At 39.2% G+C, this 21020-nt stretch overlaps 1 protein-coding gene across 1 annotated transcript in view; it reads left to right on the top strand.

Annotated features, from left to right (window-relative positions):
• The window catches only part of AKT3 (AKT serine/threonine kinase 3), a gene marked incomplete at both ends in the record, with an annotated part of 140939 nt that overhangs the window by 113144 nt on the left and 6775 nt on the right, over positions 1-21020 (top strand). Inside the window, 2 exons of the mRNA XM_081997128.1 lie at positions 8965-9179; positions 11930-12017. Coding sequence (XP_081853254.1) covers positions 8965-9179; positions 11930-12017 — 303 coding nt within the window. The remainder of the gene's footprint in view (positions 1-8964; positions 9180-11929; positions 12018-21020) is intronic.

Below are 21020 nucleotides of genomic sequence, written 5' to 3'. Positions count from 1 at the left end.
AAGTCTTCTACCAACAACGATGCCGTAATTATTTTTTCTTTTTATATTCAAGTAGGTCTTTGTCTTAATCTATAGTATGAGACATTACTGTTTCCTGGTGAGGCAGAATGCTTTGCTTTTGGTTGTTGGCTTTTGCTTAAAACCAAAAAGCCCCAACTTCTGATAACATACTAATTTTCCTGAAAGTATAGTTAGTTTGCTCAGTACCCAAACACTGTATTTGTGGTGTTGTGCTTTGCTTAACTAATTTTCCTTTGGCTTCAAAAAGATAGTTCAAGTTTATTTACTCTCTGTTTACTTAGATGCTTCATGCATAATCTGATTCTTAGCAGAAGCACAATAGAATTTGTTTTACCTGTGGAAATGCGGTTTAGTGTTGGCGAGTGCTCTTGAACAGCTGTCTGTTGTATATTTGGCTACTTTTTATTTCTGGGTGAGGACCAGTGGGGGGTGTGAGGAGGAATATCATGTATGCCTGAAAATATTTTTCGCTTTTGATTTATGGGACATTCACAATATGGGATTTTTCTCTTTATAGTAGAATTCCAAGTACCAAATTATTTTTTTACGTTGAAAGGTAATGGAAATACAAAAAGTTGTTTTATCTTGAAATGCTAGCACCTCATGAAAATTCAAATGTGGTCTTTTTTCTGTTTTGTTATCACTTATTATATTTTAGTGTACCACACTGTGTCATCTTATGCTCCTAAGTCATCGAAAATGCTAGTGATTTGAATTTAGGCATTTTTGTCAGCTTGGCATTGCCAGCGGGTCCCTGAATTGAACATGATGGAATGTGGACAAGACAGAGCATCCAGAGCAGAACATCATTTATTGGCAATAACCAGTAGCGAGACCAAAAGATGGGGAGCATTTAGATGGGGGTATGAAAGCATTGCTCAGTTACACATACAGAAGAGTTGCTGTAACAACAGATAAATTAGCACAAGAGTTAGGCTTTCTCCTGAAGCCAGATAACCCATGATGTAACAAGAATTTGAATTTTCATGCAATCTGGTTAATCTCATCAGACACAAAAACTAATTGTCCACATGCACTATCAGACTTCTCAAGGGGAAAGATGTAACAAATATGCAAAAATAATAAAATAAACAAAAGACTAGGAAACTGATTAGCTCTACACTGCCCATAAATAAACTGTTGTATTCAAACCAGAACTTTAAAGCAGAGCAATTTTCTGATAAAACACACATTTTTTTGTAAAACAAATAAGTATGACAATTCTTACAAAGGCTGTCTCAATAACATGCTTGAAGCTTTTTTTCATTCATTTTCATTTAATCAATGCAAACATTAATTCCATCTCAGCAAAAGCCTTTAGTTTTTCCGAGAGTAATGAAGCATAAACAAAAGCTGAACAAATGCTGTTTAACATCGGTAAAAATTCAAAATCGTTTCAGGAAGAATGAGCAACCAGAAAGAAATATCACAGCACTATCATTATTTATTACTTCTTACACATCTTGCATCTTATGGCAGTGTATGTTATGGAGACTACTGCTAGTGCAGTGATAATTAATACAGATATGAAGCAGGTCTGCAGTTTTTTTTCCAGTGGTAGAGTTGGTAGAGTTATGAGAGAAAAGTGCCATCTTTCTGTAGACTGAAATCATCTTTTACTTGCCACCTTCTATGGAAGGTGTCTGTTAATTCTAGAACAGTTATTTTAGCTTTCTGTTGGTTTATTGTTGTTGTTGTCCATTGAATAGATTTTACTTTTGAGGCTTTTTTTTTAATGTGATGTGGTTGTTTTCTTGTGTTTTACTTTGTTTTGGTTTGTCTTTTTGGTGGGTTTTTGTTTTTGTTTTGATTGCCAGGGTTGCCATTGACTTCTTACAGTCCTTTGTTAGAATACTCTTTTCATGTGCAGTAGCTTCCACTGAACTCGGAGACCCTTGTAGGAGGTTAAACACATTAATTAGTATCTCATGCTCTGTACTCTTGGAGGCTTTGCTTAATTGACATTTATACCAGGATGTACCATTTCTGATGCAGCACAATATGTGCCAGCAAAGGAAAAAAATTCTAGTTTGCCTTTTTTTTTTTTTAAGGTTACATAACAAAAAGCTAGGTAAGATGAGGGAAATATCTAGTACAAAAATTTATTAGGAAGATAGCCTACATTAGGACTAGAAGCAAAAACAGCTGTGCAAGCCAGATACAAAATGGAGAAAAACTACCTGCAAAAATTAGAGCAGTAGAAAATTAGAGCAGTAATAGAAAACTTTCTTCCTTGACTTAATTCTCAGGTGTCCATTTCCCAGGGTATGTATAACCCAGACATTTGGTCTTTTCAGCTCTCTATAATAAAAGCAATGAGTATTCATTCAAGTGTTTTTTTACTATTGACACAGCAATACCTTCACTGTTCATGCCAAGATATAGTTGTAATAACTAAATTTGTGTAATACTTGGCAAACATACCTTTCTGCAGGAAGGATTTTCATACATTTGGATAAAAATCTGTTTCTATAAAGAAATGTGTATTACCTTTGTTCATTAGTGTTACATTATAAACTTTATCATTGTTGTAGTTGTTACCACAATTGATACAAAGTTCTAGCAAAAATACTTTTTAACTTCTGTTGAATAATACGTGGGTGAATATTTGTTAGCAGACCAACAACTGTAGCAATAAAAATGTGTGAAGGGTTACCAGGAATGCTTAAGGAACATACACTCCACCTGAACTGTAAGGTTAATTGAAAACAGTTTTTTCCCCTTAAATTAACAGTACATTGGTGTATCCAAGTTCTCAGTTTTCTTTCACAACATAGGTGTGCAGACAGTTTGTTTAGATGTTTAAATATTTTCCCATCTGTTCTGTCAAAATTATTGATTGAGCAACAAGCTATTTGTAACGTCCTATCAGAAAGTCTGTATCTAATATATTAAGAGAAATCATAACTAGGTCAAAAATGCAATTGCTTTTCCAGTAAGTTGTCTTGGTTATCTAGTACAAAGTATGAAACTAATATTTTGATATTGTTCTTTTAAAGATAAAACCCAATGCTGAAAACCCGTTCTAGAAGGCTGACAATGAATTATATGCAGCCTTTCATGCTCAAGGTTATTGCTAAATTTGTCTGTGTTCACAGAGTCCAGAAGTTACAGCAGCTAACTACCATTTAGAGGTGCGTGGGAAGTACATTTCTTGGTTGTGTGAATTTCTGCTGTGTAACGAAAGAGACTGCTCATCACGGATGTTTTGTTTCAAGGCAATGCAGTAAAAACGGAATTAAGGGATTTTCTACATTCAGCTCAGTTTGTGTCCAAGGCACTCAGACCTTGTCCAGTATTCTGTGATTAGTGAAGTATCAGAGAATCCTAGTTTCACTGAAGGCAAGGGGAAATACATCATTAACTTAAGATGGTCACAGACTTCATCTGTTATACTGCTGGCTAACCTCCTGAAAAATTCTATTTTCACAGAATCTTGTAAAAGCATTGCATGCGTTTGTATGAACTTCTGTTTGGCTGACTCATTTAATTGCTGACTTCCTAAGTCTCTGCCCCAAGCCCTTGTACATAAGAGTTTGCAGATGTGTCTGCGGCTGCTCCATCCCAAGAAACTTTCAGCTCTAGCTACTAAAGAAAAAGATAATAAAAGATATATTTTCACTGGTTTTTACCATAGAAATTAAATAGACATCAAATTCAGTGAACTGAATGCTAGGCTTTTAAAGGAGTGACATACCTAAAGCAGACAACACCTGGAAATATATTGACTGATAAACCTAGACATTAAAATCTCCAACCACTGGTGAAGTAGAGAAGGAAGTCTTTTTAATGGATTTTGTGTTCTGGGAAAGAGAAAACTTCCCATGGTACTAACGATTTTTATTAATGTTTTTGAGTCCAAGACACTGGACTTTTCAGCAGTGGGGAATAGTATTAGATGATTGCTCTTTTTGTCAATAAATGCAAATAGAAGAATATTTTTCTTTTCTAATCGGTAGTTGTCAGCAAAATGAATTGTTACATGTGAGGGGCAAACACAATTGAATTACTGCCATCTTAGCAGCCCTACGGTGTGTTTGTATTGTCTTAGTCATCACAAAGGCAAAGTTCATGCTGTGAACAGAATTTTTTATTTTGTACAGAGGGCTTGGTGGTCTTTGCTCTGTGTATGAAGGACTATCTCATCGTATACTTGGTCATTGCCGATAATACTCTCCAGAAACTCCAAAGTGTGCAGAGGCAGTGGAGTCACTGGAGAATACTTACTTTTCCCTTGTTACAGTTGGCTATTCCTGCTTTCTCAGTAAATTTAAAAAAGAGTTGAGTTGCCTTTTGACCACAAAACAACTGAAAGTTTTAAGGTAAATAAATAGCTTTCCCTTAGCTGAAACTGTAATATTGTCTAGTGCCTCAAAAACATCCGTGAAAGCACTGAAGTACCTGCATATGCCTGGAAGCAGGTGCCTGGCTAATGTTTCTTGTTTGTTAGAAAGTGTGTAGTTACTTAACCTCTTGCATATTTATCTAAGACTGGAAAAATTCAAACTTCAGTAGCACCTCTGCAGCTTTTTTAAAAGCATCTGCTTAAACCCAGGCTGAGTCCTTGTGCTGCAGGTGTAGGTGTAAGTTTTAGAGCAGCATCAACGCTTGTAAAAACTGCAGTGGTTTCAGTGCAGCAATGAGCTTATGCCCACTTTGGAACCCTGTTATACTGCTGGAGTGCTTCAGAGAAGTACAGGTTGGGACAAGAATCAGGCCCTTAATTTTCCCATTAAGTGAGCACGGCTGTTGCAGCTGTCTGTGTGCAGGGGGAACTGGCAGAGTCAGGTAACTTCTGTGGTGTAACTTTGGGGCAGTCTGACAAGCATTTATTTGTGCAGCAATGCCACGTCCGATGCTGCCTGCCCTGGTGTTCCCACTTGTGCTACTGCAAATGTTCCCAGGGCAACTGAGTGGCTTAGGTCAGAAAACTCGATTCAGGTGAAGAAAAACCCAGGGTGAAACTTTTTTCCTTTCTTTCGTAGTACTGGTCTACTCTGTGGTGTAGTGTGTTGCATAGTTTTGGCAAGGTAAGAGAAGCTGGGTGAGGGTACAGAAACAGGAGTGTGAGTTAGGCTGGCACTGCCTCTGAAAGAACCAGTTGTTGAACTACAGCCCTAAAAACAAATGGAGTAAGATTCCCTCAAGTAATAAAAATCATGGTCACTTTTTGAGTTTTGTTCCCCATAATCTATGGTATCATCCAGACTGAACTGCAGTCAGCTCACCTCCTGCTTTACTCAACACCAAGAAGACACTTGGGCACAGTGATGATGTGAGGTGTAAAATAGGGATGAGTGACTGTAAATGTTACCAATCCCTCCTAAAAAAGAGAGATCTCCTCTCATCTCCTAAAACCTTACCTAGATCTTGACGAGTTGGCTTGGGATTTTGGTACCTCACGTATGTGAGGCAGATGAAGGAAGGCAAGTCATGTATCTGAATGATCTGCCTATTTAAACAAGTTTTGTGGAAGGGAGCACGTAACTTCATCCTCATGAAAACGCACCTGACTGGAGTGTGTACTCAGTGTAGCTGCTCTTTCTGTAGCTTATGAGTTACATGTGATCCCTCCATGTGATACCCCTACAAAATATTAATGTATTACTTTATAACAGATAGCGGGGTGGGTGAGCTTGTGCCCTTTACAATGGTTTTGGTGGGCCTGTGCCTTCCCTGCTGTGACCTTGAAAGGATGGGCTTGTTAGGACAGTGTATTCGCTTAAGGACAGATTTGTGGGTCCTTGGGGGAGGGTGGGGGGGGAAGAATTGGCTGGAGGTGATGGAGGCAGTTTTTAAAGGGCAGTGTACAAAGTCCATGAGATCAAACTTTCCACTGTGTCTGTGCCTGGCCAGGTGCTTAGGCTGATACCCCACATATACAAGGATACCCCACAAATACTGGAGGGACAGCAGTATCAGTCCCCGCAGCGAAAAGAGGTATTTCTAAAAGCAGGTATCTACCTCATGGTAGGCAAAAGGTTGAATTATTCATAGGGACAAAGCCTGCAGGTGTGTGTCATGTTCATTTTAGCACTGAGCTGAAGCTTTCTTGACCTATGTTCAGTGTAATTAAAAGCAAATCCCTCAAATCTAAGAACTGTTTGGAAAGGATTCTGTAATGCTAGGGCAGCCTGTATAGACATGTTCTCATGCCTGCCCTAATTGTATGGATTTGGTTGTAGGAGCTGCTGGACTCCAGCACTTCCATTGACTTGTCACAGTCTACAAATCCTGGAGTTTCTTAACACCATGAGGAGTAGAAATGACTTGAAGAAAATAATTGTGCGTATTTACTGTGACTGCATTATGCACAATTTTATTGCATTTATATTAAAATAAGTTGAGATGTATTTTGCTTTTTTTACACTGCTTTCAGTCTGTTTCCCTTTTGCCTAAATGAAACCCTTTTGATGCTTTTGCTTGTCTGGCTGGCTGTAAACCAGGTATTTAAACAAAAGTAAAGAGTTGCCAGTTTTGCCAGCTGGGGATGAGAACCCGGCTGGTGATATGTGGGTTCGGGAGGCAGTTAATCCAGCTTTTATGCTTTTTTACGATTTTATGTAAAAAGAGGTTAAAAATCACATTTGGCTCTTTCTTTGTACCACTGTTTTGTTGCTGTTGTGGGAATGCAGCAAAAGGTTGCTCATACTTTTTATTATTATTAGGTAAAGTCCTGCATAAATTAGGTAAAGCCCCAGATACAGTTCGCTTTAGCTGTTGGCCATGTGATTTGCCTTGTTCAGAGAATGATATGTTTTATCTTCCTGTTGCCTTCTTTTATAAATCACACATGCAAACCAAACCTCAACTTACTTGTAAAAAGAATCTACCACTGCCTTGCAATTTTATATATTTTACTAGCTTCAAAAGGAAAGAGTAGCTAACTGTGCAGATAGGAGAAATAGTAACAGTAGAAAAATATATAATGCTTTTACTTTGTGGCAGAAGAAATGGTGATTTAAAGACAAGCATCACAGATTTCGTATATAGTTTTCCAGCAAATAGCTCACAATATGCTCAAACTCAAAAACCATTTAAATAATTTTAAAATGCAGGAGATATTTTAGTTAGTTTTGTCGTATGTACTTATTCAGATAATTTGTTGTGTTTTACTTTCCAAAATTTCACTTTCTATTTGGAAATATCAATGATGTAACGAGTCTGTGTATTTTGGCACAGTTGTAAATAGTATGTGTTAACGTGTTAATATTTATGATTTTTTAATCTTACATACACAAGGGGCATTTGTAATAGACTTCTTTTCATCATGTTTCTACTACTGATCCTTAAGGGCAGTGAAAACTAGGAATAGGAATGCGTGAATTACTGTGGGATTGTCAAAATTGCCATACTGGATCAGATTGCATTTTGTTTCTGCTAATAGCATGTACCAGATACTTCAGAGCAGGCTTGGATTTACTGGGGGAGGAAAAGGAGAGGCAGATGAATGAGCTCGACACCCCTGGTTAGGACTGACGAGGGCAGTGCATGTGTCCTGTGATGTGGTCACGGCCACTTAGTGTCCCCAGACGGGTGAGCACTGTGTCTTCCCTTGCTTCAGAGGAATTTGTTGCAAGTCATCTTACACTTTTTGGACAATCACAAGATAATGTACTCATGGCAAAAGTTTATTTCACTACTATCTATCTAAATGACTGTTTGTGTGTGTCTACTTACAGTTTGAATCTGGATGAGCTCTTTGTGGTGGTGATTGTATGTGTCTGTGTGTTGTAAAACGTATTTTTTTTTCTGTGGATCAGTTTGTTGGTTTTTTTTATCAGTCGTATGTACTGCCTTTCAGAATCTGCCTTTTAAAATATAATCCAACTCTATTAGTTGCATTTCTTTGTTCTAATTGTTTGTTATTTAAGTCTTAATTTCTTGTTTAAGGTTTTTGTCTCTTAGAACTTTCTGCAGCAAATATTGGCAGTTTGGTACATACAGTTGTAGTGCCTCCTGTATTACCATTTATTAACTTCTAACTATTGCACCTTGTTTGAATGCAAGGGTATGATCTTCTAGAAATTCACAGAAATTGGAATTATATATGTATATGTTCAGTAGCCTTCAGTTTCCTCACTGCTTACAGTTTCATTATGGCTGTATGCTGCTGTTAGGTTGTCTCCATTTCTTTTAATAAGAAGGTGTATTAAGGTCAAGACACACTGCTTAGATTTCTTATTCCAATTCTCTGGGGCTGCTGGGAGAAGAGCTGTGAAGTAGGTTGTTTTTAGGTACACAACATTGGAGGCATTATGTTAACAAATTATATATGTTACTATATTTCTGTGAACATATAATATCATATAAACAGAGTATCGTAGTAAACATAGTAGCATATAAATGTCATATTTCTTTGTATTAGCACAGTTAAGCTGTTTGGACTACTTCATGGAACATAATGAAACTGTCAGGAGAAATGCATTGAGGACTTTTAGTATAAACAAATATCATAAAGAAGCTAAGCTTGTCTTAGTAGGATTATGGTGTTTCTACATCTGAGGCTTTATTCTTATGGGTGGGGTAAGGAGAGAGGAAGTGACTGAACAAGGAGATGCTTCACTTCTCCCAGAAGAATGGTAACCGGGGCGCTAGTGCCCGTAGATAGTGTCTCTTCCTAAAGCTGTGTACACTATAAACGGGGTGGTAGAGGACATAGGCAAGGGGAAAATGCAGTCGTGATCATTTTGAATAGGTCATTCTCAATTTTTTATTTTGCTTCTGGCAGTACGGTCCCCCAGTATGCCTGGAATTTCAGTGAGCTCAGGTGTGTGAGTCAGTACTGCAGTTGCATGTATTGAGCCAGGTTCTGGGTGTCCTTGTAGAACACTGTGAAAATAAAGCCTTGGAAACACATTAATATAAAGGTGCCTCAAATAGACTGAAACGATGATGTCTGAAATAGTGCATGTCTTACAGCTGGTTTTGGTTTTGTCTTAGGTGTTGGAAGATAATGACTATGGTCGTGCAGTGGACTGGTGGGGATTAGGAGTGGTCATGTATGAAATGATGTGTGGAAGATTACCATTCTACAACCAAGATCATGAGAAACTATTTGAACTGATACTAATGGAGGACATAAAATTTCCTCGAACTCTGTCTGCAGATGCAAAATCATTACTATCAGGCCTACTGATAAAGGATCCAAATAAGCGGTAAGTGAAACTACTGGGGTATACAGGCATAATATACACTCTAATTATACTGGGTAATGTAAAAATAGGCCAGTGTGCCTGGTCTTCCTGGCTGAAGGACCTGTCAGTCACAGGAATGCAGCCATACAGATTTCCACTTTTTCAATACAGCAACGATATACGAAGTGAGTTTAACGAGCAAAAGGGGAAGAAGCACGTGGAAGAGAACACGTTTTTAATCATTCACAGCAAACACAGGGATCTTTTCAGGTTTGGATTGGTTTGGATTGTGTACTGGAACAAAGGGAAAGCTCTCAATCGTTTTTCAGACTATGACTTCACCTTGAGTTTGCTGTAGTGTCTCATGGGGACTACGGCACTTTTTCTTGGAAGTGACCATGCCAGAAGATGTGTAGACAGCCACAGCTAAATTTTGTTAGGGCATGTAAATTAATCACATACTAGACCATGTGAACTAGTAACTTGTTAAAGAATACATCTTCTGAGGGAAACTTAAATACAGTGTTTTGAAAGCAAGTATCACCCAGCTGCTGCCTGTGCCCTTCTGTGGTGGGCTTTTCCCTCTAGGATTGTTGCCTAGGAGAGCCATTTTCCAGTAGCTTGTGCACTGGACCAGCAGTGTCCAGTCCCCTGTGGTTCTGAAACAAATCTCTGTCTTTGTAAATCAGTGGGATTTGTCTGTAGGTCCCCTCTTTTCCCCCATCTCTCTTGTTCTTGTGAGTCTCTCGGCATGTTTTAAGGCTGCAGGCATTCTTCTGTCTGTTGTCTCCCTTCTCTAGTCCTTCATCCTCAGGTTCTTCTCAAGAGGTTTTCAGTAGTGGGCATTACTCGCTGGTGCTCAGGGCAGGACTGGTTGCCGTGTCTCTCTGAGGGATTTGCCTGCACACTGCCAAGTGCAACAGCCAGCACAGCACAAGTGGTCAGCCTTTCCGCTGCTGCCCAGCAATGCCTGTTTAACTGAATTTACTGTGTGCAGTGAAAGCAAACTGTGACCAACCAGACAAATACATGGAGAGTAAAGTATAAATGTGTTCCTGTAGCAACTCCTAATGCATTTTAACCTCCAACCAATCTGACCCATCAAACATATTAACCTTTAGAATTGAAAAGATGCTTCCTTGTAATTAATCTTTGCAGACAGTAGTGTTTATTACAGACTTAAATTTACAAGCTTATTCATATTCAAGTTCTGGTGCTAGCTGATGCTAATTAGGGTGGGAGCACAGAGGTTAACTGCAACTCAGCTTTTCTCTGAGCAGCTGTATGGGAAGATACTGAGAGAAATCTGGAGACTGCAGGCTAACTGGGACGCTTTGCAGAGACGTGGAGAATTTTACAATGGGTGGTTGAGAAACAAAGAGGAATACAGCTTGGAAATGAAAATAACTTTACACCCAGTTACTGCAAGACTGAGGTAGTAGTCCTGATTATATTTTTGTAATTTGGCAGCAGGGTAATACCAATACAGATTTTTTGGTATTTTTGGTATTTATTTGGTAACCAATACAGGTTGTTGGAATTATTGCTCCTGGCAATACATGCTTTAGAGAGGAATTTATCATACTTAAAAGGTTGCTTTTAAACTTTGTGTTTATATCTGTAGCAGTTCCTTTTAATGAAACACTAACTGCTTGTGTCACTCGTGTCAATATTTAACATTATGGGCTGCTTCTTCACTTAAGATTAGCTTTTCTTCTGTCACAACTTCTTTCTGTTAGATCAATAGAATAGCCAGTCTCAGGAAGAAGTTAGATGAGAGCTGAGAAGTCCTGGAAGTCCACGTGCTGTTGAAAGGGGCAGAAGTTCCCTTCACTGTGTGCGTGGTTCTTTCTCCACCAACAGCAGCAGCTCAAGGGAGCTTGCTAAACTTGTTGAGTCAAATTTGACTTGCTAATGCAACAAAAAACAGCCAGCTCTTTCTCGTTTTCTTATTGTGGGATTAGTTTTCTTCCAGGTTAGTGGCTGCTCAGCTCACAGTCATCAGTGGGAATGATGCTGTAGATGCAAGTGAGGGGGGAGAGGTATGGGCAGGACTGGGACCTTCCTCTTTTGGCAGCAGTGACCACTTCTGTGACCTCAGATCACCTTGGGCAAGTTCACCCAAAGTAGGTGGAATTCACTTCCTAATATGATTTACCAGAGAGGGTCTGGCTTTGGCAAGCCATGGCCCACAGTGAATAGTGTGGTTATTTACAATGGCCTTTAAATAACCTTCTCAGCAGGCCTACAATTTATTAATTTATACTAATTGACTCAGATTGAGACTATTTTATGGTAATTGGTCAATTGTTAGAGCACCCAGATGCAACAGCAGTGAACACTGTATAAAAATGGCGCATGAGTCATTACTGATTCAGTGCCTGGCACCTCCTTGGCAAAATTTATGTCAGCATTGTTGGGTTGGTTTTGGTTTTTAATAGTGCCAGAACGTTAGTTGGTCTTTCAAGAAAACTAAACTTCAGTTCGTTTTTAAAATGCATGAATTCTTAAAAAAGCTCATCTTGGACAGTAATGAACACTGTAGTTGGAATAGTCAAAAAGAATAGACCATGGCATGGATACTCCTACTATCATATTTTATCTCAAGATCACCTGAATTCATATTAAACAGGTAAGAATTACATATTAAATGAGTGAGAGTTGTTCCCAGTTAGTCAAAAACAAATGGTCACTTTTCCAACCATTACAATAACTTAATTTCCCTTTAAGAGTAATGCTTGTTTAATATGATTTTTTTCCACTTCCTTTAGACTTGGTGGAGGCCCAGATGATGCAAAAGAAATCATGCGTCATAGTTTCTTTGCTGGAGTAAATTGGCAAGATGTATATGATAAAAAGGTATGTCTTTATAAGACATTGAATAATCTGGCTTCTGCAAGATGCTTTCAACTGATAGTCATAGGACTGCTGCTCGCTGAAGTTAGTCAAGTTTTTCTTTGCAAATTTTTGTGTTAATACAAATAAATAATTATTCTGAACTAGCTGTACTTACTTAATCTTTTGTTTTTCAGTAATAATTTGTCAGTGGACCAAAAATAAATTTTGCAAACGAACCTAACCTCAGCAAAGATTTTTCTTCTATTATGTAAATGTCCAAATCTTTTCCTTTCCTTTTTTCTTCCTGGGCCTTCAGGAGAAAAGTAGGTATAAGACTCAAGATAATGTATGGAAGTTTATCTTGAATTGTCTTTTTATTTTTTCCATTTACTGAAAAGCTCTTTTATGGAAATAGGAAAATTAAGTGATTGGAAGGGACTCAATAGCAAAAATCTACTTTCTGATTGTTTGTGTTTAAGTAGAAGTCTTTTTCAAACTTATTTTAAAAGAGATATCTAAGAAAATTAAAATAGAATTAAAACGCTGAGCCAGAACAGCTTGTGGAGAAAGCGAGTACTGGGAATTCAGTTGGAACAGTTTTCTCTAAACCCAGTCCCGTTCCTGTAATGATCAACACTTTGGGGATGATTTTAGAAAAGGAATTTATCTCACTTAGTAGTGAACTCAATTTGACTTCAGTTGTTTTATATACAGAAGCTGATTTTTCTCTCAGTACTTGTGTAAGAATTTACTTGTTGCTATAAACCCTTCTATTTTGATAAAGTCTTTTTTTTTTCCCCAACTGTTTTACATTGTTAATCTGCCAGTTGATCTGCGTAATTTTAAAAGATAGATTTTTCTCCTTTTTTTTCTTTGTTCAAGTAAAAGGAAAATGGAAGACATACGAATGAGCAGAATATGTTTATGCTACAATGTCAATGATACAAACTGTTTTTTCAGTTGTTGTTGAACTGGAATTTAAAAAATGTGTGGTGGTTGGTGTGGTACTTCTCTGACAAATACCGGAATTGAAATAAGAGCCTGTATATGATGATACAAAATATGGTACTTTGAAGTTACTTGATACAAGTGTGATTTTTTTTCCCTGGCAGTATCATGAGGTTTCAAGTAGCAGTAAAATAGATAATAGGAGCAAATATATTATTCAGGTTACTTTATGAGCTCAACCACTGGTTGATTATGTAAGGACATTGTAGAGAAGCACTCTGAGGATAAAGTCTAAAAACACAAGTTGAGGACCTTTCTGGAGTTTAAAAAAACCCACTAAAATTGATTGGATTGCAGAGTGCTAGGAGTGGATGAGAAAGAAAAAGCTGTTACATTACTCTTGCTCTGTTGAAAAAGATTTGTTAATTATTTTACATTAGAAATATAGCTCTCAATTCTAAACTGTGTTCAACATCATATTTAGTTCAAAAAATATAGATACTCTTAAATTTAAGCATGCACTTTGAGTATTTCCAAATCAGCCTGGCAAATGTCTTTCAGTCAAGATTTTACTCTGAGCTATTACAATAAAAGGAAGTATTTTTCAGGTATAAATTTACACATATATAAAGATTATATAAACTTACACAAATACAAATAAATATATAAATGCAGGTATTTTGCCTTTATGCTCATGGAGGTGGATATATGGCTTATTGGAGTACTATAACTGGAGAAATTGTAGTCATTCATTGTTTACTCTGTCCACTGTTGCTTTGAGAAACTAAATTTGCCAGTAAAAAATCAATTGAATTTCCTCAGTTGAACAGTTAACTTCAAGGATCATAGAAATTGCTTTTGAGCAGTATTGGCACACAATGTGTTCTTTATGGAAAAATAACTCATGAAAATGACTTCTGACAGTATGTTTCTGTTTAATTACAAAGTAGTTGTGTTCCTATTACAAAGCTATTTGTCTGGTTGGGTAAAATATCCAGTTGTTCCTCCTGCAAACACAGTCTTATCCGTTCTGAAGTATGCGGAGTGTAAGACTGTGCTCTAAAATATAAAAATTTCAAACATAATAATAAGGTTAATGAACTTTGGCTAAGAATATTTATTAGAATGCTTATATGAATATTTTTGAGGTTTTAGTATTCTAAAACAACTCAGGAGGAATCTGCATGAAACAAATTTGATTTTCAAATAGATTTATTCTATGCTGGCTTCTGTTGCTCTTTATTATTAGTAGTATGGTCTTCAGCAGTAGGGTCACTTCATGAAATGATAGTTGATATAATTATTTGCATAGAAAAAATATTTCACAGTATTCTTGCCTGAGGTTTATGCACCATGAAATAGTAATTTTCTGGCTGCATTTCAGGAGTGTGTTCTGTTAGCAATGAAAGAACTGAAGTTCACATTCAAGAGTAACAGAACCCAGATATCATGAGTATTCCAAGTAGTTGCTGAGGGATAGTTTTGTACATGTACACACTGTGTTCCTGTGCCACTAATTTTATCATTTTTACTAGAGATTAAGTACATCTCTATACTTACTAGGTTATCACTTCACTGGTGTGATTAGAGACAGAATTATATATCTGTAAACTTAAAGTATTCCATGCAACAAACAGTAGCTCTGTCAAGTCAAGGATCCAAATGGTCAAACGGAATTATTAGCTCTCTGATACTGCTAACACGTTAAACTTAATTTGGTACTACACAATGATAATAAAATGTTGTATGGCACGCTGGAGCAGAGAAGGTCATTGCCTTTAAATGAAAAATTTATAGTAGTTAGCATTTGTGATCAGATGTATTTATTTTTGGCAGAAAAACCACGAGGGCATATGAAAGAGAGCAGCCTGTGCCAGGATCTTCCTGTGATCATCTCAGTTCTGATGAGTTTTTATGTCTGTGCCCAAGTATAAGAAAATTAATAGTTTGGCAAACTCTGAAGACTTCAAAAGCCCATATACTTCTAAATAAAATATTTGTTTATTTGTTTTACATCTAAAAAAATATTTGTTGCTAGAATCAGGAAGCCTTTTGAAGTTTCTCTGTTACTCATTTAAGAATTGTTTTAACATATTTTTATTTGGGTTGCAGAAATGTTCTTAAGCTGTTGATGTTCTATCTAGGGTCTTTTGCTGAACAAAACCTACATGGGCATTAATTTAAGGGTGGGAATTTGGGCATGTCTTCAGGCTTGCAGCTTGAAGCCCTCAGGTAGCCTCAGGGCAAAGGAGATCTAGACCTTTTAGCGAAGCCTGAGTTTCCTTCTGCATGTAATATGGATGAAAGAAGAAAGAAACCGTACGGGAATATGGTCTGAGATACGTGTATCTCTGATTTCTTATAATACCTCTGACTGTTCCTGAAGCAGATTAGGGAGTGCTAACAGAATCACAGAATCATTAAGGTTGGAAAGGACCTTTAAGATCATCTAGTCCAGCCATCAACCCAACACCACCAAGCCCACTAAACCATGTCCTGAAGTGCCACGTCTACATGTTTGCTGAACACTTCCAGTGATGGTGACTCCACCACCTCCCTGGACAACCTGTTCCAGTGCTTGACCACTCTCTCCGTAAAGAAATTTTTCCTAATATCCAATCTAAACCTCCTCTGTTGCAACTTGAGGCCATTTATTTGTCAGTACTGGGAAAGGAGTAGGGACAAGTGGCATAATGGTTAAAGCTGGGGTGTCTGACCTGGCTGCAGGGGCAGCACTTGCAAAGGCACCTATCTCAGTGTGGAGGCAGCGACTTTCAGCATGAAGTCTGACAGCTGCAAAAAGCTGTTCCTTGCCCTTCAGCTGTGACTACCTTTGCTTTACTTAAGACACAACAACAGCAGCTGATGAAACTCCATGATTCAAGCCTTGCGTTCAGGCCTGGGAAAATCTGCAATATAACTATAGTCTTAAATGCATGTTAAAGTACTTTTGTGTATCAGATTTTAAGCGAAAGGGCAGGAGGGAAATAGGAAAATACCAACATCTGTTTTTAGGCCGTTGCCATTTGAGTCGTACTATTTTTGTACAATTATCTGCAGTGCAACAAAGCCTGTAGAAATGACCCTCGTTACTTGCTTTTGTGTTGTTGCCATGCGAAGTTGTAAAAAGATCAGAAAACTGCTAACCAATCTGATCTTTTCATTGTGTTTCCAGGGATACTTTAAACTATATGACCTAGTGGTTGATTACCACCCCTTCCCCCAGCTGCTTGGATTTATGGGAGGAAAATATACATAAGGGTGTCTGATTCTTAAACTTAAATTGTTATTGTAGTCCTGGGGGTTGTGGCTTCTCTCTATCCATTGTATCAGCATTGTATCACTAGGAAAACAGGGTTTGTCCATGGGCAAACCTCCCTGCTGAAAGCCTGCCTTCCTGTGGATTTGTGTGGTGTGTCCTTTCACCACTGAAATCCCAGCTCTTCCTCCTCCCCTTGCCTAGGACCACCACATGCACTATCCTAGCAGGCTCTGTGGGGTATTTCCAGCTCCTGGCCGTGCTGCGGCTGCTGGCTGGGCAGCCGGCTGCCCACTTCTGGGCCAGGTGTGGGGATGAGCCAGTCCCTACATGAATGCTTAGTGACCGGCTTGAAGCTCAACTCAAGTTACCGCCTTTGCTTCAGTGGAAGCTCTAGTTTGAGGGTGGATGGACAGGGATGACTATCTTCTATTCAGTAAACTTAGATTAAGTAATTCTGTGGGAAGGGTCTCTGTTCCTAGTCTTCATCATGGTGAGTTTGCCCAGCCATTCAAAATTTATTGAGGAAGGACGTACAGACTGACAGAGTGCATAATTTCATCCGCTCCTGTTTCCTTTGGTAGCTGAGCTAATATCAGAAAAAGGACAGAAAATTATTGTTAGGAAAGGAAAATTGGCATTTTAAAGGACTTAGATATTTTTAATTAAAATACTGTTGTTGATGATCTAATGCTGAAAGACTGAACTAAGGTTTTGTGTTGTTACTATCTCCACATGATTTTTAGGGTACCAAGCATTTGCTTTGATGGGAGCTAAAAGATGTATAAATGAGGGAACATGTATTGACAGATATGCATCAGAAAAGTACAAAATTTTGAGACGAGCTTTGCTACTGTCCTTTTAAAATGTTTTATTGTGGTATTTTCTAAGTTAAGAAATGGCAAGAGACTGACATGGCTGAGTCAAGACCTGCTGGTCAAACTAAAGGCCGAGAAGGAAATGCACAGACAGTGGAAGCAGGGACGGGTATCCTGGGAAGAGTAAAGGGATGGTGCCCAACTGTGTAGGGATGTGATTGAGAAGGCCAAGGTGCAGGTGGAGCTGAACTTGGCAAGGGATGCAAAGAATAATAAGAAGGGCTTTTACAGGTCTGTCTGCCAGAAAAGGAAGGTCAAAGGAAGCAGACCCCTCCAAAATGAGCAAGACTGGCAAACTGGTAACAACAGAGAAGGAGAAGACTGAGGTACTCAACAACTTCTTTGCCTCAGTTTTCACTGGCAGTGTTTCTTCCCACACCTCTCGAGTGGATGGACTGCAATACTGCAGGGACTGGAGGAGCAAAGTCCCTCCCACTGTAATAGAAGATCAGGTTCGTGACCACCTGAGGAACCTGAACGTACACAAGTCTGTGGGACCTGATGAGATGCATCCCAGAGTCCTGAGGGTCTTGGCTAATGTAGTTGCCAACCCACTTGCTGGGATATTTGAAAAGTCATGACAGTCTGGTGAAGTCCCTGGAGACTGGAAAAAGGGACATATTTCACCCATTTTTAAAAAGGGTAGCAAGGAGGACCCTGGGAATGACCGACCTGTCAGTCTCACCTCTGTGCCCAGGAAGATTGTGGAGCAGATCCTCCTAGAAGCTATGCTAAGGCACATGGAGGACAGGGACGTGATTTGAGACAGCCAACATGGCTTCACCAAGGGCAGGTCCTGCCTGACCAAGGTAGTGGCTTTCTATGATGCAGTGATCACACCAGTGGATAAAGGAGGAGCTGTGGATGTCATCTATCTGGACTTCTGTAAGGCTTTTGACACGGTTCCTCTCAACATCCTTCTCTCTAAATTGGAGAGATATGGATTTGATGTGTGGACTGTTTGAGGATGAGGAATTGGTTGGATGGTCACATCCAGAGCATAGTGTTCAACAGCTCAATGTCCAGATGGAGATTGGTGACAAGTGGTGTCCCTCAGGGGTCTGTATTGCGACCAGTACTCTTTAATATCTTCATCAATGACATAGTGGGATCGAATGCACCCTCAGCAAGTTTGCAAATGACACCAAGCTGAGTGGTGCAGTTGACACGGCTGAGGGATGGGATGCCATCCAGAGGGACCTGGACAAGCTTGAGAAGTTGGCCCATGTGAACCTCTTGAGGTTCAACAAGGCCAAGTGCAGGGTCCCGCACCTGGGTCAGGGCAACCCTCAGTATCAATACAGGCTGAGGGATGGATTGAAAGCAGCCCTGCCGAGAAGGACTTGGGGGTACTGGTGGATGAAAAGCTGGACATGAGCCGGCAATGGGCGCTCACAGCCCCGATGGCCAACCACATCGTGGGCTGCATCCAAAGCAGCGTGGCCAGCAGGTCGAGGAAGGTGATTCTGCCCCTCTACTCTGCTCTGGTGAGACCCCACCTGGAGTCCTGTGTACAGGTCTGGAATCCTCAGCACAGGAAAGACGTGGACCTGTCTGACGTGACCCTGTGGACGCTGGTGCAGAGGAGGGCCACTAGACTGATCAGAGGGATGGAACACCTCTCCTATGAGGACAGCCTGAGAGAGTTGGGGTTGTTCAGCCTGGAGAAGAGAAGGCTCTTGGGAGACCTTATTGCAGCCTTCCAGTACTTCAAGGGGGCTTATACAAAACATGGGGACAGACTTTTTAACAGGGCTTGTTGTGACAGGACAAAGGGTAGTGGTTTTAAACTAAAAGAGCACAGATTTTGACTAGATATAAGGAAGAAATTTTTTGCAATGTGTGTGGTGAAACCCTGGCACAGGTTGCCCAGAGAGGTGGTAGATGCCCCATCCCTGGAAACATTCAAGTCAGGTTGGACGGGGCTCTGAGCAACCTGATCTAGTTGAAGATGTCCCTGCTCATTGCAGGGGGCTTGGACAAGATGGCCTTTAAAGGTCCCTTCCAACCCAAACTATTCCATGATTCTATGATTTTAATGAATTTCACTTTATGTGAAAATAGAGTGTTTACTTGGAATGTTATTTTGTAAGTTAGCTAATTTTCAAAATAATAAGGTGTGAGAAAAACAGAATTAATCTTATACTTTGCAATTTATTAATAAAGAAGAGGTGTATATGTTGGGATGCAACAGTGGGTTTTTTTAAGCAGACAACTTGGAATGTCATACTGAAGTTGAACCATAAGTAAGATTCAAATAGGTATTCCTTATGAATAAAACCTGAAATTGAACAACAATGCTTACTGTTTAGTATTTATATGGTACTTAAAGAATTGGTGTGTTTTACAGTTTTGAGATTATAATCTATTATCTCATTTATTTAAGTGAATAATTCAGTGGGGGTGGTGTATAGCTGCTCCTCTTATTTCTTCTGCACTTTATCTCAGAGTACTATTCAGCTGCAGTCTGTTGGTGGATTCTTATGGTAGTGTTAATTTTGAGTTAATTGGAAGGAAAACTCCCTTTAAATTAAAAGGAGAAGGAAGATTAGATTGATGTTCTTAAGCATCACATTTTTCATTTGGCAGATCGAGTACATCAGTTACTTTGAAGTAGCTGCAGCCACTTCCCATACAACACCCAGACAAATGATTCCTGTCAAATTATCTTTGAGCAAATGTCGTTATATATTTTCTCTCATACTGAAATATTTGTGTAGTTGTTCAGTAAGTGTGAGAAAGCTCAAGGTGTAGGATAGAGCCTGCCTGTTCATCTCTGCGTGACTGTAACAGTCAGGTACTGTACCTGCCCCTTTCCTTCCCCCGAGAGGCGGATGACATGTTTCCCAGGTCTTGACCTGTGGAAAAACAGTGGTGTTTCTCACACGCAGCTCTCGGCTGCCAGGTGGAAACGCCATTCACTGGAGATAATGAAGACGCTAAGAATTTGATATTGCTTCTGCTGTCATTGCTAACATCAAGCCTTGGAAAAGGCCGGGGCAGATTCAGCTTGACAGATGGGTGTGAAATTGGATTTTTGTCTTGAACATCAACTCTTATAGTCACTTAACTCACACTGAGTTTAGACTTTTATTTCTTTGTTTGTACATGCACATTCATATCTATGTCTATGTGTGTGTGTAATGCATAAAGGCAGAAAAATCTGTATTTCTGGTCCTTAGAGTAAAATGTTGGGTGCTGGAGGTGCTTTCTGCTGTCTGGTTCGAGTATGTACTGCCTGAATTTGCACAGACCGCCAGAGGAGGAAAATCATCCTGTACTAAAGCTTGGCAGCTGGGACCGAGCAGCGTGATTCTCTTGCAGACTGACAACGCCTGTGCTTAACAAAAGCTCGTCTTATTCCTTTTGGACAGAGGTTACTGGGTGTTTTGTTCTTTGTCGTTAAACCTCAGCTTCAGTCTCCTTTGGGACATATGGGGAAGCTTTGAAGTTCTTATTCAGGTTCTGTGTCAATCTAAGTGGTTATGTCTGCAGCAGTTGCACCTTGTGTTTCTAATGTTTTGTTACAGCTGAAATTTGTGGAGATTTTACATTCTGGTTTTAAATAAAATCTGACAATTAATGAACAAAAGTGGCACCCCTCCAGAAAGATGATTGACAGGTTGCTGTAGCATGGCCTGGCATGTTGGTGGCATGGCTTACAAAATCTGTCTAGAATGGTTCTGTCCCCAGTCTCTTGAATGTGGTGTTGAAGTACGGCATCATTTATACCACGCTCTGTGGCTCTGCTTTGTCTGAAAGGTTGTTAGGAGAGGATTTTTTACTGCATTTCTCTCATTTTCCTGGGGGGTAATGCCTGAGCTCTGTGTGCTGGTTCCTCATTTCTTGATGAGAATTATTTTAGAGGTTCTCCTATTGGAACTGGGAGTGTGTCTTGCAAGTATCCCAACAATTATATGAAGGTCAGAGAAAGAATTT

This window comes from Phaethon aethereus, assembly GCF_964289735.1.
Source record: "Phaethon aethereus genome assembly, chromosome: 3".
Taxonomy (NCBI): domain Eukaryota; kingdom Metazoa; phylum Chordata; class Aves; order Phaethontiformes; family Phaethontidae; genus Phaethon; species Phaethon aethereus.
The sequence above is the reverse complement of the archived record's forward strand: the minus strand, read 5'-3'. Positions and strand labels throughout refer to the sequence as shown.